Source organism: Balaenoptera physalus (genome assembly GCF_965194825.1).
Source record: "Balaenoptera physalus genome assembly, chromosome: 3".
Classification (NCBI taxonomy): Eukaryota; Metazoa; Chordata; class Mammalia; order Artiodactyla; family Balaenopteridae; genus Balaenoptera; species Balaenoptera physalus.
The window spans coordinates 75403664-75421355 of record NC_138890.1 but is presented as its reverse complement, the minus strand read 5'-3'; the positions used below and the strand labels follow the sequence as shown (position 1 = coordinate 75421355).

Below are 17692 nucleotides of genomic sequence, written 5' to 3'. Positions count from 1 at the left end.
AATCTGACATTTTTCTTTTTTTTTTCAAGGGAAAAATTTATACACAAATGAATATGTGGCAATTAAACTGGTAAGTTCATGTTTCTTATTTTTCTTTAATTATTTTCTTGTTATTTCTTTAATGATTAAGTTGCATTTTCACTACTTTTTTTTCATATCATTTTAACTTGAGTGTTTATTGGGAAAGTGGTAGGTGTAACTGATCTTTTGTTATTAAGCTCCTAGCATCATCATGCCCCTCAAGTGTATGATAATGTATATATAAGATATCTGTGTCTTTGTGTGTTACAAAAACTTAATCCCTTTACTTTGGCAGCATTATAGAACTGAATTTTAAAAATTTTGAATTTAAGGAAGCTGGCGTATTGGCATTTTTAATTAGATAAAAGTTAGAATGCAAGATTTTTCTTCCTGATTCAAGCATTTGGACAAAGGTGTCCTTAGTATTAAGGATTACATTATTTGAAAATGTATTTGAGGTACCTTCCAAAATCTCATTTTCTGTTGATGTTTTTATATTTGGTAAAACTTGGCTATTGCTTGACCTTCTAGATTCAGAAATTCTTGATGTGGGTGGATACCCAGGCAAGCAAACTCCCCTGGGACTGTTTTGAAGTCCCAAATGTGCCTGGTATGACAGCAATAAGGCAGCTTTTTTTTTGAGTAGTTGGGATCTGGGAATTTTCATAAGATATAACTTTGTCCTGGCACATCTGTTCTATCTGGTTTGCCAGCCATGTTTCCCTGAGGTTGAGCATGTCTTGGTTTTCCCAGCCTGCTTGCTAGTCTCAATCTTGTCTCTGCCAATATAACCACTGTTATTAGGGTAATGTGCTTTAATATAGAAGGAGAGACTACTTGAGGAAGAGGCAAGTGGGAGAAATTTAAAAAATTAAAAAAAAAACTTTTGGGATGAGATAGAAAACTGTGCTACTTAATTTCAAGTGTCCTGTGAGTGTAAACCAAGTTTCACTGCAACAAATGCTGTTTACTTTTACTGGGAAATAAAAATGTACAGAAGGGTTGTGGTGCCACCAGGAGAGACTAGCTGGCTGACATGTGAGTTGGGACTGGCATTTACCTGGCATGAGTTCACCTAGGTTTAAGTTCTGGTCCTTGACTTTATGACAGAAAATCTGGTTAGGTTGTCTCATTAAGATTGTCACTGTTAATCAGAAGTGGATTCACAGTATTAATTCATGCAATCAGTCAAGCTCTCAGAGGTGTAAATATTTAGGAAGAGTTAATTTCTAACTTACAGTGAGGTATTTTACTATTATGGGTCCAGAATGCCGACATCAGTATAAATAATATGCTTTCTTTCTGTAGGCTGATATACATAGAATGCTAAGTTAAAATTACAAGGTTCCCTCATGAGTGTGAAATCAGGACGAGGGGAGTTAGTTTGTGTGAATCACAGTAGGGAGGCCCAGGATGCAGGGAATGGGCACTGCTGACTTTTTCTTTGGATTTCTTTCTTTTCCCATGTTCTAGGCCAGTGGTCTGGGATCTAGATGTTGTACGGTGTTGGGAGTTGGGGGGGCACACCAGAATGGAAGTGTGGCAACACCCATATTCTGTGTTACTGATGGCCCGTAGTGAGTAGCTTCAGATATTTAACCGATATGTTAGGGCAAATAAACCGTTGTGTCAAAATAGGAGTCCCTCTAGGCTGACCTTTACTTGTCCATTTCAGTCATTAACTGGTGACCCTTAGGTCCTGTTATTTTCAGATTTGGAACTTGTTTACCCTGTTGACATCTTTGATGCCTTAGTAAACATGTATTATGTCATCTTTTAGCCTTCTTATGTATACACACATAAGTCACTTTTTTTAGTTTACCTTCATGCCATATCACTATCCCCTTATTTTTCTTCTTTTTTTTGGCGGGCGGACATTCTTTTTCTGCTCTGATTTATCCCTTTTTAAAGCACAGTGATCAGGACTACATATAATAATTGTGGTTATTCGGTATTCTTTGGGAGAACTGGGAATATTTTTGGATCTCTTTGTGGTACTTTGAGGTTGAAGTATGGTATAGAGTCATGCTTGCCTCAGACTCATCCAAAAAATATATTGGCAGGGCAGAAAATTTTTCACATAAACTGTTGGACCAGGGTTTGGTACTTAGTTTACTAAATATTTGTGTGTGTGTGTGCGTGTGTGTATGGGTATGTATTATATATATATAAAGTGTCCTTATATATTTTTTTGTATCTTATGTTATCTGTTTGTATCTATTGTCTCTGTTTATTGAAGATAATATAATTTTGTTCAGAACCTCCCTAAAAAGTAACCACTTGAAAATGTTATGTCTGTATACCTTCAGTGCTATCTTATTTTTGTACGTTGGTACAAATAAAGGCATTATTTGTTGACAGTGGTGTTCAGAGAGCAGACTTCAGTGACTACTTTTAACTCTGTTATCTCCTATAAAGGTTTTCACATTTATTTAATGTTACCCTAGTTCGTATTGATAGTATGTTTCAAGGTAATTTGTTAAATTTGACCTCAGCCACCACCCTCATATCTTGTTGTTTGTAGTTATATAGTAACCCGTCGTTCATGAATAATGAAAAATTCATCCTGTGGTGAGGTGACTTTTGTTATATGGTGGCACAATAAAATTTTACTGCTAGTAAAGTATTGGAATCAAGTTGAACTGACTCAACTAAGTTAGATCTGAGTTTCTGTTTTTACCTACGGAATATTAGTGATTGAATAAGTTATGTATTTTTTTTTTATTATTTTATTTATTTATTTATTTTTGGTTGTGTTGGGTCTTCGTTTCTGCGCGTGGGCTTTCTCTAGTTGCGGCAAGCGGGGGCCACTCTTCATCGCGGTGCGCGGGCCTCTCACTATCGCGGCCTCTCTTGTTGTGGAGCACAGGCTCCAGACGCGCAGGCTCAGTAGTTGTGGCTCACGGGCCTAGTTGCTCCGCAGCATGTGGGATCCTCCCAGACCAGGGCTCGAACCCGCGCCCCCCCACACTAGCAGGCAGACTCTCAACCACTGCGCCACCAGGGAAGCCCAGTTATGTATTTAATTTTACTTGTGATTTCCTGAGTGGGCATCTTTTATTATATCTTATGGTTATATACTTTTATATAGTTAACTGAAGAATTCCACTATGTGGAAGGTGCTATTTTAAGTCATATATATGTGTATATAAACAAAATGAGAAAGAATATTCTATCCCTCTTTCGTAGATGAGGGAACTGAAAAGTACAAAAAGATTAAGTAACTTGCCAGAGTCTCTACAACAGCTAGTAAGTAGTGAATTTAGAATTCAAACCCAATACAATTTAGTTTCAGTGCCTGTGCTTTTAACTAGAGTTGTACCCTACCATTCTGCCTCTCAAGAACTAAGTTGATTGTTTTCTCTTATAATAATCTTTATGATTATAATTGTTCCACTGGGATTTTACAGGTTCTTTATCTGAAGTCTTTGTCGTTGGTTCTTTCACTACGATATATCTTAGTATAAATGTTTTAGGTATTCTGTTTGGGATTCACATTCCTCTTGAATCTCTGGTTTATCTTTCATCAGTTCTTGCATTTATTTCTTCAGTTATTCCCTCTGCTCACTTTTCTCTCGAGACACTTATCAAATGCATATTAGACCTTCTCATTATATTGTCCAGAACTCTAATCTTTTTCCTATATTTTCTATTTTTCTTCCTTCATAATGTATTTTGTATACTTTATATAGATGCAGTCTACAAAATTTTCTCATTCTTTAGACATTTTTCTATCTCCCAGTTTCCAAATTCTCTTTTCTGTTGTGTTAATGTGCTGGTAGATTAGTTTTAAATTTTGTTATTGTAGTTTTTTTGTACTTCTTGAAGTTTTGTTGGTTTTGTTTAAATTTTGTTAGCTTGCTGTACTTTCCTGTTGAATCTTGTTCAATTTTCCTGTGTTATTACTTGATTATAGTTTTGTTACCTGCAAATATTTTCACACATTTATTATTTCTTACATGTTAAATCTATTTTGCTTCTGTTTATGTTCTGTGTGTGTGTGTGTGTGTGTGTGTGTGTGTGTGTAAAAATCTCAAAAACATTATGTTGAATGAAAAAAGCCAGACACATACATATAAAACATATATTGTATAATGTCATTTGTATGAAATCCAACAACGGACAAAACAAACCCAAAGGTGATAGAAGTCCAAAAGTGATCATCTCTGAGAGAAGGGTGATTGAAATGCTCTAAACTTTAGAGGCTAAAGGTTTTTTGAGATGGTGGTTTCAGGGATATATACAATTTACAAAGCTCATGGGCCTAATACTTAGGAACTGTGTGTTTTATTGTAAGCTGTACTCCAGCTAAAAATTAAAAAAATATATATTGTTGCTACTATCAGAATTTTCCTATCTCCGTCTTTGTTCTTTCTTACTTTTTTGTAATTTCTTACTTCTCTTTACATTAGAAATATATAGTTTAGAGGTGAATTCCTGGGAACAGGAGAAGTAGAATCAGGGCCACCATTCTAGTCATGAATGTTCACAGTATACTCTTCTTCAGGGTCAAAGAGTCAAACACAGATTTCCCTAATGCTTGATCTAATAGCCACTTAACCTTGTGTACATTTATGGCATTAATTTATTTTACACTGCGCTTAAAGTTGACTATCTGGATTTAACCTTAGGGAGACAAAGATGACTGATAGAGTATTACATTACATAAGAGTTGAGAGTCCCTCCCATCATGAAAACCGCACAAGCCTCTTAGATAGCCTCATCCACCAGAGGACAGAGAGCAGAAGCAAGAAAAACTACAATCCTGCAGCCTGTGGAACAAAAACCATATTCACAGAAAGATAGACAAGATGAAAAGGCAGAGGGCTATGTACCAGATGAAGGAACAAGATAAAACCCCAGAAAAACAACTCAATGAAGTGGAGGTAGGCAACCTTCCAGAAAAAGAATTCAGAATAATGATAGTGAAGATGATCCAGGACCTCGGAAAAAGAAGGGAGGCAAAGATTGAGAAGATGCAAGAAATGTTTAACAAAGACCTAGAAGAATTAAAGAACAAACAAACAGAGATGAACAATACAATAACGGAAATGAAAACTACACTAGAAGGAATCAATAGCAGAATAACTGAGGCAGAAGAACGGATAAGTGACCTGGAAGACAGAATGGTGGAATTCACTGCTGTGGAACAGACTAAAGAAAAAAGAATGAAAAGAAATGAAGACAGCCTAAGAGACCTCTGGGACAACGTTAAACGCAACAACATTAGCATTATAGGGGTCCCAGAAGGAGAAGAGAGAGAGAGAGGACCCGAGAAAATATTTGAGGAGATTATAGTCGAAAACTTCCCTAACATGGGAAAGGAAATAGCCACCCAAGTCCAGGAAGCACAGCGAGTCCCATACAGGATAAACCCAAGGAGAAACATGCCGAGGCACATAGTATTCAAATTGCAAAAATTAAAGACAAAGAAAAATTATTGAAAGCAGCAAGGGAAAAACGACAAATAACATAGAAGGGAACTCCCATAAGGTTAACAGCTGATTTCTCAGCAGAAACTCTACAAGCCAGAAGGGAGTGGCATGATATACTTAAAGTGATGAAAGGGAAGAACCTACAACCAAGACTACTCTACCCGGCAAGGACCTCATTCAGATTCGATGGAGAAATCAAAAGCTTTACAGACAAACAAAAGCTAAAAGAATTCAGCACCACCAAACCAGCTCTACAACAAATGGTAAAGAAACTTCTATAAGTGGGAAACACAAGGGAAGAAAAGGACCTACAAAAACAAACCCAAAACAATTAAGAAAATGGTCATAGGAACATACATATCGATAATTACCTTAAACGTGAATGGATTAAATGCTCCAACCAAAAGACACAGGCTTGCTGAATGGATACATAAACAAGACCCATATATATGCTGCCTTCAAGAGACCCACTTCAGACCTAGGGACACATACAGACTGAAAGTGAGGGGATGGAAAAAGATATTCCATGCAAATGGAAATCAAAAGAAAGCTGGAGTGGCAATACTCATATCAGATAAAATAGACTTTAAAATAAAGAATGTCACAAGAGACAAGGAAGGACACTACATAATGATCTAGGGATCAATCCAAGAAGAAGATATAACAATTATAAATATATATGCACCCAACATAGGAGCACCTCAATACATAAGGCAACTGCTAACAGCTGTAAAAGAGGAAATCGACAGTAACACAATAATAGTGGGGGACTTTAACACCTCACTTACACCAATGGACAGATCATCCAAAATGAAAGTAAATAAGGAAACAGAAGCTTTAAATGACACAATACACCAGATAGATCTAATTGATATTCATAGGACATTCCATCCGAAAACAGCAGATTACACTTTCTTCTCAAGTGCGCACGGAACATTCTCCAGGATAGATCGCATCTTGGGTCACAAATCAAGCCTCAGTAAATTTAAGAAAATTGAAATCATATCAAGCATCTTTTCTGACCACAATGCTATGAGATTAGAAATGAATTACAGGGGAAAAAACGTAAAAAACACAAATACATGGAGGCTAAACACTACGATACTAAATAACCAAGAGATCACTGAAGAAATCAAAGAGGAAATCAAAAAATACCTAGAGACAAATGACAATGAAAACATGACAATCCAAAACCTATGGGATGAGCAAAAGCAGTTCTAAGAGGGAAGTTTATAGCTATACAAGCCTACCTGAAGAAACAAGAAAAATCTCAAATAAATAATCTAACCTTACACCTAAAGGAACTAGAGAAAGAAGAACAAACAAAACCCAAAGTTAGCAGAAGGAAAGAAATCATAAAGATCAGAGCAGAAATAAATGAAATAGAAACAAAGAAAAAAATAGCAAAGATCAATAAAATTAAAAGCTGGGTCTTTGAGAAGATAAACAAAATTGATAAACCACTAGCCAGACTCATCAAGAAAAAGAAGGAGAGGACTCAAATCAATAAAATTAGAAACGAAAAAGGAGAAGTGACAACAAACACCACAGAAATACAAAACATCCTAAGAGACTACTGCAAGCAACTCTATGCCAATAAAATGGACAACATGGAAGAAATGGACAAACTCTTAGAAAGGTATAACCTTCCAAGACTGAACCAGGAAGAAATAGAGAATATGAACAGACCAATCACAAGTAATGAAATTGAAACTGTGATTAAAAATCTTTAAACAAACAAAAGTCCAGGACCAGATGGCTTCACAGGTGAATTCTATAGAACATTTAGAGAAGAGCTAACACCCATCCTTCTCAAACTCTTCCAAAAAATTGCAGAGGAAGGAACACTCCCAAACTCATTCTATGAGGCCACCACCACCCTGATACCAAAATCAGACAAAGATACTACAAAAAAGAAAATTACAGACCAATATCACTGATGAATATAGACGCACAAATCCTCAGCAAAATACTAGCAAACAGAATCCAACAGCACGTGAAAAGGATCATACACAATGATCAAGTGGGATTTATCCCAGGGATGCAAGGATTCTTCAATATACGCAAATCAATCAATGTGATACACCATCTTAACAAATTGAAGAAGAAAAACCATATGATCATCTCAATAGAAGCAGAAAAGGCTTTTGACAAAATTCAACACCCATTTATGATAAAAACTCTCCAGAAAATGGGCATAGAGGGAACCTACCTCAACATAATAAAGACCATATACGACAGACCCACAACAAACCTCATTCTCGATGGTGAAGAACTGAAAGCATTTCCTCTAAGATCAGGAACAAGACAAGGATGTCCACTCTCACCGCTATTATTCAACATAGTTTTGGAAGTCCTAGCCTCGGCAGTCAGAGAAGAAAAAGGAATAAAAGGAGTCCAAATTGGAAAAGAAGTAAAACTGTCACTGTTTGCAGATGACATGATACTATACATCAAGAATCCTAAAGATGCCACCAGAAAACTACTAGAGCTAATCAATGAATTTGGTAAAGTTGCAGGATACAAAATTAATGCACAGAAATCTCTTGCATTCCTATACACTAATGATGAAAAATCTGAAAGTGAAATTAAGAAAACACTCCCATTTAGCATTGCAACAAAAAGAATAAAATACCTAGGAATAAACCTACCTAGGGAGACAAAAGACCTGTATGCAGAAAACTATAAGACACTGATGAAAGAAATTAAAGATGATACCAACAGGTGGAGAGATATACCATGTTCTTGGACTGGAAGAATCAATATTGTGAAAATGACTATACTACCCAAAGCAATCTACAGATTCAATGCAATCCCTATCAGATTATGGATGGCATGTTTTACGGAGCTAGAACAAAAAATCTTAAAATTTGTATGGAGACACAGAAGACCCCGAATAGCCAAAGCAGTCTTGAGGGGGAAAAACGGAGCTGGAGGAATCAGACTCCCTGTCTTCAGACTATACTACAAAGCTACAGTAATCAAGACAATATGGTACTGGCACAAAAACAGAAACATAGATCAATGGAACAAGATAGAAAGCCCAGAGGTAAACCCACGCACCTATGGTCAACTAATCTATGACAAAGGAGGCAAGGATATACAATGGAGAGAAAATAGTGTCTTGAATAAGTGGTGCTGGGAAAACTGAACAGCTACATGTAAAAGAAAGAAATTAGAACACTCCCTAACACCATACACCAAAATCAACTCAAAATGGATTTGAGAACTGAATGTAAGACCGGACACTATAAAAGTCTTAGAGGAAAACATAGGAAAAACACTCTTTGACATAGATCACAGCAAGATCTTTTTTGATCTACCTCCTAGAGTAATGGAAATAAAAACAAAAATAAACAAATTGGACCTAATGAAACTTAAAAGCTTTTGCACAACAAAGGAAACCATAAACAAGACGAAAAGACAACCCTCAGAATTTGAGAAAATATTTGCAAACGAATCAACGGACAAAGGATTAATCTCCAAAATATATAAACAGCTCATGCAGCTTGATATTAAAAAAGCAAACAACCCAATCCAAAAATGGCAGAAGACCTAAATAGACATTTCTCCAAAGAAGACATACAGATGGCCAAGAAGCACATATATGCAAAGCTGCTCAACATCACTAATTGTTAGAAAAATGCAAATTAAAACTACAATGAGGTATCACCTCACACCAGTTAGAATGGGCTTCATCAGAATATCTACAAACAACAAATGCTGGAGAGGGTGTGGAGAAAAGGGAACCCTCTTGCACTGTTGGTGGGAATGTAAATTGATACAGCCACTATGGAGAACAGTATGGAGGTTCCTTAAAAACTAAAAATAGAGCTACTATACTACCCAGCAATCCCACTACTGGGCATATACCCTGAGAAAACCATAATTCAAAAAGAGTCATGTACCACAATGTTCATTGCAGCTCTATTTACCAGGACATGTAAGCAACCCAAGTGTCCATCAACAGATGAATGGATAAAGAAGATGTGGCACATATATATGATGGAATATTACTTAGCCATAAAAGGGAACGAAACTGAGTTATTTGTAGTGAGATGGATGGACCTAGAGACTGTCATATAGAGTGAAGTAAGTCAGACAGAGAAAAACAAATACCGTATGCTAACACATATGTATGGAATCTAAAAGAAAAAAGAAAAAAAAAATGGTCAGAAGAACCTAGGGGCAAGACGGGAATAAAGATGCAGACCTACTAGAGAATGGACTTGAGGATACGGGGAGGGGGAAGGGTAAGCTGGGACAAAGTGAGAGCGTGGCATGGACATATATACACTACCAAACGTAAAATAGATAGCTAGTGGGAAGCAGCCGCATAGCACAGGGAGATCAGCTTGGTGCTTTGTGGCCACCTAGAGGGGTGGGATAGGGAGGGTGGGAGGGCGGGAGATGCAAGAGGGAAGAGATATGGGGACATATGTATATGTATAACTGATTCACTTTGTTATAAAGCAGAAACTGACACACCATTGTAAAGCAGTTATACCCTAATAAAGATGTTAAAAAAAAAAGTGAAAAAAAAAAAAAGGCACATGCACCCCAATGTTCATTGCAGCACTATTTACAATAGCCAGGTCATGGAAGCAACATAAATGCCCATCAACAGATGAATGGATAAAGAGGATGTGGTACATATATACAATGGAATATTACTCAGCCATAAAAAGGAACGAAATTGGGTCATTTGTTGAGACGTGGATGGATGTAGAGACTGTCATACAGAGTGAAGTAAGTCAGAAAGAGAAAAACAAATATCGTATATTAACGCGTATATGTGGAACCTAGAAAAATGGTACAGATGAACCGGTTTTCAGGGCAGAAATTGAGACACAGATATAGAGAACAAACATATGGGCACCAAGGGGGGAAAGCAGCGGGGGGGTGGTGGTGGTGGTGTGATGAATTGGGTGATTGGGATTGACATGTATACACTGATGTGTACAAAATGGTTGACTAATGAGAACCTGCTGTATAAAAAAAATATGATCAAATGTATTCTATTGGAAAGAAGCAAAAACAGACCATATGTACTGTCTAAAAAAAATATATATATATATATATAGTTGATCTTTAAAAAAAAATCAACAGAAATTAAAACTTCACCTTTGACCTTACTCAAACCTAGATCCCTCTCCTGAGTTAACTACTGGTTTATTATGTAGCTTTTAAAGACCTTTTCTAATGCATTCATATGCTTCTGAATGTTTGAAATATTAAATATTATTTTGCTTTATTGAGGTGGGTCTTTTCATATGTATGGATAGTATATGTATTTCTGGAAATTGTTGAACACCATTTTACTCTGTCTCAGATTGTATTTTAATCAAGGCAAGAAGTTGAAATATTATAAGGAACAATGCTTGGAATACCAAAAAAAAAAAAAAAGAAAGAGTTGACACCAAGATTTATAAATTCGGAATTAGGGCCTAGTGATATTTTAATAACTTAAATATTTTTTGTTGTTGCTTTTTTTTTTTTAAATTAGGAGCCCATGAAATCCAGAGCACCACAGCTACATTTGGAATACAGATTCTACAAGCAGTTAGGATCTGGAGGTAAAGTCTTATATTAATTTTTAAATTTGTAATAAAATGGATTGTCATGATAATAACTCAATAGTTTCAAAGAATAGTATGTTAAATTTAGGTAATATTAATCACTTCTTAAGGCAATGCTTAGTAGATATTTTCTTACTAGAGTCTTCCCTTTTTATTCTAAATATGACATTTTTGGAGCTTTTTGTGTTGGTACTAATACAAGTAGAGAACATTGTAAAAAAATTTAATTTGAGAATATAAGGTGCATATTGTTTCCAGATGCTTAGCCTTTTTGGTGGTATTATAGTTATTGAAATGACTTACGACATGGTGGTAGGCTGAAAAATGGCTGCATAAAAAATATCCATATCATAATCCCTGGAATCTGTAAATGTTACCTTATAGAAAGACTTCACAGGTATGATTAAGTTAAGGATATTGAAATCAGGAGGTTATTCTGGGTTATCTGGGTGGCCCCTAAATGCAGTCACAAATGTCTTTGTAAAAGAGAGTCAGAGGAACCATTTACATACACAGAAGAGGAGAAGGCAAAGTGCCTACAGAGGCCAAGATTGGAGTGATATAGCCATAAGCCAAGGAATGCTGGCAGCCATGGAAACCTGGTATAGGATTGTCCTATAGAACCTCCTTGATTCAGCCTGTTGAAACTGATTTCAAATGTTTGGCCTCCAGAACTGTGAGAAAATAAATTTTTGTTATTTTAAGCCACAGGTGTGTAGTAATTACAGTGGCTGTAGGAAATTAATACAGATATATTTTTACATAAACTCTAAATGAGAATGGATATTTTGTGCCATTGGAAAAAACTAATGAGAAAATTTCCCAGTTTACATTGCATTTACTTTATGTTAACGTTTCTCTCAGCTCCACTTTTTCTGTTCACTACTATTCTAACTGTAATGATTTTATACACACAGTTTCTTATTAAGTAGGGATATTTTGTTTCCCCAGATTTAATAAAATGGAATTTTTTCATGTGTTTTTTTTGTAAGCACATGTTTACATTCTACTTGTTAGAGTTGTACATTTTTTAATACATTATCAGTTTTGCATTCTTTTTTTTTCTAAGAGCATACTTTCCGAATGAGTAGTCATTGTGGAGACAATAAGTTGACATTTTGTAATAATGTTTTTATCATTATAAACGTTCTATAGTGCATGTTTAAGTCTGATACAGACAGGCCTCCAGGACTTATCAAAATTATCACTGACAACTGAGATGTAAATGATAAGGGGACACAACTAATTATATGTGAAACCATACATATTAGTTAGGACTGGCAAGTGACAGAAAGCCCTGAGAAGCTAAGTGGAAAAAAAAAAAAAAAGGAGTTTATTGACTCATGTACTGTAAATTCAGGGAAAGGACTTATCTATAAGACATTGCAATACTGTCATCAGGGACATTCTTGAGTTTGTCTTTATGCTCTGCCTTTTTGTGTGTGTGTAAGCTTTGTTCTCTGATTGGCCCTTCTTATGAGACGGCAGAGGTGCTTACCAACAGCCCAGCTTAGCAGTTCTAAAAGTATCTGTTAACTAAAAATTTCAGCAAAAAGTTCTAGGACTGAATCTTACTGTCTTATTTTGTGTCTAATGATTTAATCACTGAATCTGATTGCCCAGACTTACTCATCTCAGGCACTACCTGTGAAGTTCAGGGACTGAGAATGGGGAGAGGTGTTGTCTAATGGGAAATTGGGGTGTTACCAGAAGAGGGAAGATTGGATGCTGGGGAGATGAAAATAAGAGGTCTATCTACTTAAGTAGTAAAACTATCATTTGGAAAAATAGGATTGAATACTTTAATTGGATAAGAATGAATAAGTTAATTTAGAGTTTAGGGAGTCATTGAATTGAATACCAGGGTGCACTTTTATTATTATATTCTTTACTTTTTTTAACTTTAAAATTTATGTCAGGGATAGCAATAATAAAGTGGAACATACATCTCTTAGCACTCGAATGCCAAAGGGCTGTTGTGCCCCACGACTGCAGGGACCGCCATTTATACGTAAGGGTGCTCCCCTGTGCCCCAGGGCATAGCACTTACATAAATGGAAATATGAGTGCTATTGCTTGAAGGTGTGTGTTATGGTGGCTCTGAAGCTCTGACAGGTGTGTGTAGTTTTGAGTGTTTCATGTGAATCATGTGAATTTTAGTTACTTGTTAGTGTTTTTATCAGTCATGAATTTTAAAAACATTTTTGAGTACTCGTATGAGCTTTATAGAAAAACAAGAGTGTTTGATTGTTATTGAGGAGAGACTGATGACTTAAAAATGATTTGCTTTTGGAGTTGCTACTTGAAAGGATTGTATTTTCAGACTGCTCTTAATCATAAGTGGGGCATTCATAGTAACTTAATCTATAATTCTTTTATGATATTGTAAGTTTCATTTAAGTCGCAACTTGCCTGTTAGTGTTCTCTCTAAAAATAGATATACTGGGCTTCCCTGGTGGCACAGTGGTTAAGAATCCACCTGCCAGTGCAGGAGACATGGGTTTGAGCCCTGGTCCGGGAAGATGCCACATGCTGCGGAGCAACTAAGCCCGTGCGCCACAACTAAGGAGCCTGCGCTCTAGAGCCCGTGCTCCGCAACAAGAGAAGCGACCGCAATGAGAAGCCCGCGCAGCACAACAAAGACTAGCCCCCGCTCTCCGCAACTAAAGAGAGCCTGCGCACAGCAATGAAGACCCAGTGCAACCAAAAATAAATAAATTTTTAAAAATAGATATATTTTATCAATATTCAGAATATATAAAGAAGTCCTAAAACTCAACAACAAAAATACAAACAATCCAGCTTTAAAGTGGGCACAGAACTTGAATAGACATTTTTCTAAAGAAGATAGATATACAGATGGCCAATAAGCACATGAAAGGATGCTGAATATCACTAATCATTAGGAAAATGTAAGTCAAAACCACAAAGACATACCACTTCACACCCATTAGGGTGGCTGTTATTAACTGAATAAAGGAAAAGCAAACCAAAAACCAGTAAACAACTAGTGTTGGTGTGAATGTGGAGAAATTGGAATCTTTGTGCATTACTGGTGGGGATGTGGATTGCTGCAGCTGCTGTGGAAAACAGTACGACTGTTCCTCAAAAATTAAACATAGAATTACCATTTGATCCAGCAATTCCACTTCTAATTATACGCATAAAAGAACTGAAAGCAGGGACTTAAACAGATAGTTGTACACCCATGTTCATAGTGTGATTTGCAATAGCCAAAAGGTGGAAACAACTTTGAATGGATATACAAAGTGTGGTTATATACATAGAAGGGAATATTATTCAGCCCTAAAAAGGAAGGAAATTCTGACACGTGCTACAATATAGATGAACCTTGAGAACATTATGCTAAATGAAGTAAGCTAGTCACAAAGGGACAAATGCTGTGCGATTTCCACTTTTTGAGGTACCCAGAGTAGTCAGATTCATAGAGACGGAATGCAGAATGGTGGTTGCCAGGGGCTGAGAGGAGAGGGGAGTGGGAAAATATTGTTTAATGGTTATAGAGTTTCAGTCTGGGATGATGAAAAAGTTCTGGAGGTGGATAGTGGTGGTGGTTGCACAACAATGTGACTATACCTGATGCCACTGAACTGTACATTTAAAAATGGTTAAAATGATAAATTTTCTATTTATATTTTGCCACAGCAAAAACAAATTAAAACAGATTTATTTAGAATTATTTACTGAGATATCTGTGGCAATAATATACAGTTTATCTAATTCTACTCTCTAGGTTTTGATTCTCCTGTAAGTCTTTCTCCTTATCTAACCTCCCTGGCAGTATCTCACTTTTCTCTCTTATTTGTTCACTGAATCTGTTACATATATACAGTAGGACTGTACAGCTTTACTGCAGTGTGCATATGAGGGTTGACTCTTTATATTATTTATAGCTTTCCATAGGATTAGAATATTGTTTTATACCATTATCACTTTCCCTGATAGCAAAAATTTAATGTTTCAGATGGTCTTGTTTTGTAATATCCACTCAGCATTTATTGAGTAAAATGAAGATCTAGATTTGGGAGTCATCAACACATAGGTGGTTTTTAAAGGTAAGGGAATGGATGAGGTCTCCCATAGGAGAGTGTAGAGAGTGTCAAGAGAAGAGGAACACAGGCAAAACCATGATGACCACTGGATTGGGTAGGAATAAATTTGACTGTCAGTATCAAAAATCATGCCAGTAGTAACTTAAACAAGTAAAGCAATGTTATGTGAGGAAAAATAAACAAGGAGTCCTGAAGTAGACAATTGTAGGATTGATATGGCTACACAGAAGTAAGCAATCAGGCTCACTCTAAGCTTCTTCCTTCTGTTTTTAGTATGTGGCTTTCATTTTTATGATCCTGGATTTTTTTGTAACAGGAGGGAGGAAGGAAAGGATGTAATTACTATCTATATAAGGATAATTTCCCATTCTTTATGCTAGCCTTCATTCTTAAAATCTAGTCATACATGTATGTCCCTACTAGAATCAGCAATTCTATATACCCAGAATTTCTCTCCCTATCTTCTTTCCCCTTACTTTTCCAATGATTTCTCTCTCTTCCAAAAGACCTGTTTGTTTTTCTGGATTATCTTGTTCCATTAGTGGCTCACCCATTCAAGCTGAAAGTGTTAGTTGCCTTTAATTTTGACTTTTTGGGATAATCATCAAAAAGGTCCGTCAGTTATGTCTCTTAAGAGATCTCTTGACTTCATTCTCTTCTCCCAGTCTTCATTGTCACCTTTTTTTTGAATTGGGCTTCTTTTTGTGCATCTCACTTCCTTCTTCCCTCCATTCCTCTTAGAGACTTGTCATTTAGTATAAAGTCCACATTTCTTTCTCTTTCTACTTGACCCACTTTTTAGTTGCACTAAACTTAGTGTTCTCTGAATAGATCTTATTATTTTCATATATCTGTATTCTTCTTTCTGGACTGTCTTTCTTTCTCAATGATTTCTTCTTTCTTCAGTCCCCAGCTAAAGTGTCTCCTCTTTTGCAATGCATTTTCTGGTATCTGTTTCATTCCAGAAAAAGCTTCTTCTTTGACCTGAAATTATTTTGAATATATCTTCATTTTTCTTTCATCATACCATATTATATTTCTATTTGCTTGTGTCTCTCTCCTCCATTAAAATTTGAACTCTTTGAGGGCAGTGAGAATCATATTTTTATCCTTGAAACTGAGCAGAATGATTGACAATTGTAGGCCCTTGGTAAATGGTTGAAATGGTAAATTCTTTAATGAGAATAGTAGACTGTTTTCTATCATCAGATGTGAAGTTGCAGTACATAATCTCCAATATTTCTTATAGCTTGTTAACTTTTGTGATCGTATGTTTAAAGTTTGATATATTAATATTATGTAAAATCATATTATTACATTTTGAGTTTATTCCACTTTTGACAAATAGACATAACCATGTAATTTCAAAAACTTATTTATTTTAATTAATATCATTTGTATCACCCTATGATTAGGTAAATTTAATTTTAGAGGTCCAGAAATAGAAGGAAAAAAAGTCAGTGATGAGTAATTTTTAAATGATCAGAAACGATAAACCAAGGACATATGCAGGTAGTTATTTAATTAACTGACTGTACAATTCAGCTGCCTAAAGATAATCACTTTCTAGAGAAGCATAGGTTTTAATTATTAGAATTAATTCAGTTTTTTTTTTATTTATTTGAAAAAAAGTTTAGTTGAATTGTTGATATGACACTTCATGAAAATGCATGGGACAGATTTTGCAATTTATGGGGAAAATTTTTTTGAAGATCTGTGATTCTGAATAATGCTTCTGTGTCTTAAATTATTTCCTTGACATCAGATGGTTTATGTAGGCCATATTGACCTAATTTGCAATCATTTATTCCTTGGAATTTCTTTATCAGCTGATACTTCATCACAGAAAGTCAAATAACCTTTTTTTTTTTCCTGTCATAAATTACTATTCTTGGAAGGTCTCTAACTATGGAAATGATATTAAATATACTATTTGAGACCATGCATATGTTAAATTGTTAAATAATTGTTTCTCAAGTGAGTGGCTTGACTTTTTTTTTTAATTTATTTTTAACATCTTTATTGAAGTATAATAGCTTTACAATGGTGTGTTAGTTTCTGCTTTATAACAAAGTGAATCAGTTATACATATACATATGTCCCCATATCTCTTCCCTCTTGCATCTCCCGCCCTCCCACCCTCCCTATCCCACCCCTCTAGGTGGCCACAAAGCACCAAGCTGATCTCCCTGTGCTATGCGGCTGCTTCCCACTAGCTATCTGTTTTACGTTTGGTAGTGTATATATGTCCATGCCACGCTCTCACTTTGTCCCAGCTTACCCTTCCCCCTCCCCGTATCCTCAAGTCCATTCTCTCATAGGTCTGCATCTTTATTCCCGTCTTGCCCCTAGGTTCTTCTGACCATTTTTTTTTCTTTTTTGTTTTAGATTCCATATATATGTGTTAGCATACGGTATTTGTTTTTCTCTTTCTGACTTAACTTCACTCTGTATGACAGTCTCTAGGTCCATCCACCTCACTACAAATAACTCAGTTTCGTTCCTTTTTATGGCTGAGTAATATTCCATCATATATATGTGCCACATCTTCTTTATCCATTCATCTGTTGATGGACACTTAGGT

General features: G+C 35.9%; 1 protein-coding gene across 9 annotated transcripts in view; it reads left to right on the top strand.

Moving 5' to 3' along the window:
• CSNK1G3 (casein kinase 1 gamma 3) overlaps positions 1-17692 on the top strand; it is a 127750-nt gene that overhangs the window by 46888 nt on the left and 63170 nt on the right. For all 9 annotated transcript variants that reach the window (XM_082457899.1, XM_082457898.1, XM_082457897.1 and 6 more), the window contains exons 3-4: positions 30-70; positions 10963-11032. In XM_082457899.1, the coding sequence (XP_082314025.1) occupies positions 30-70; positions 10963-11032 (111 nt within the window). The remainder of the gene's footprint in view (positions 1-29; positions 71-10962; positions 11033-17692) is intronic.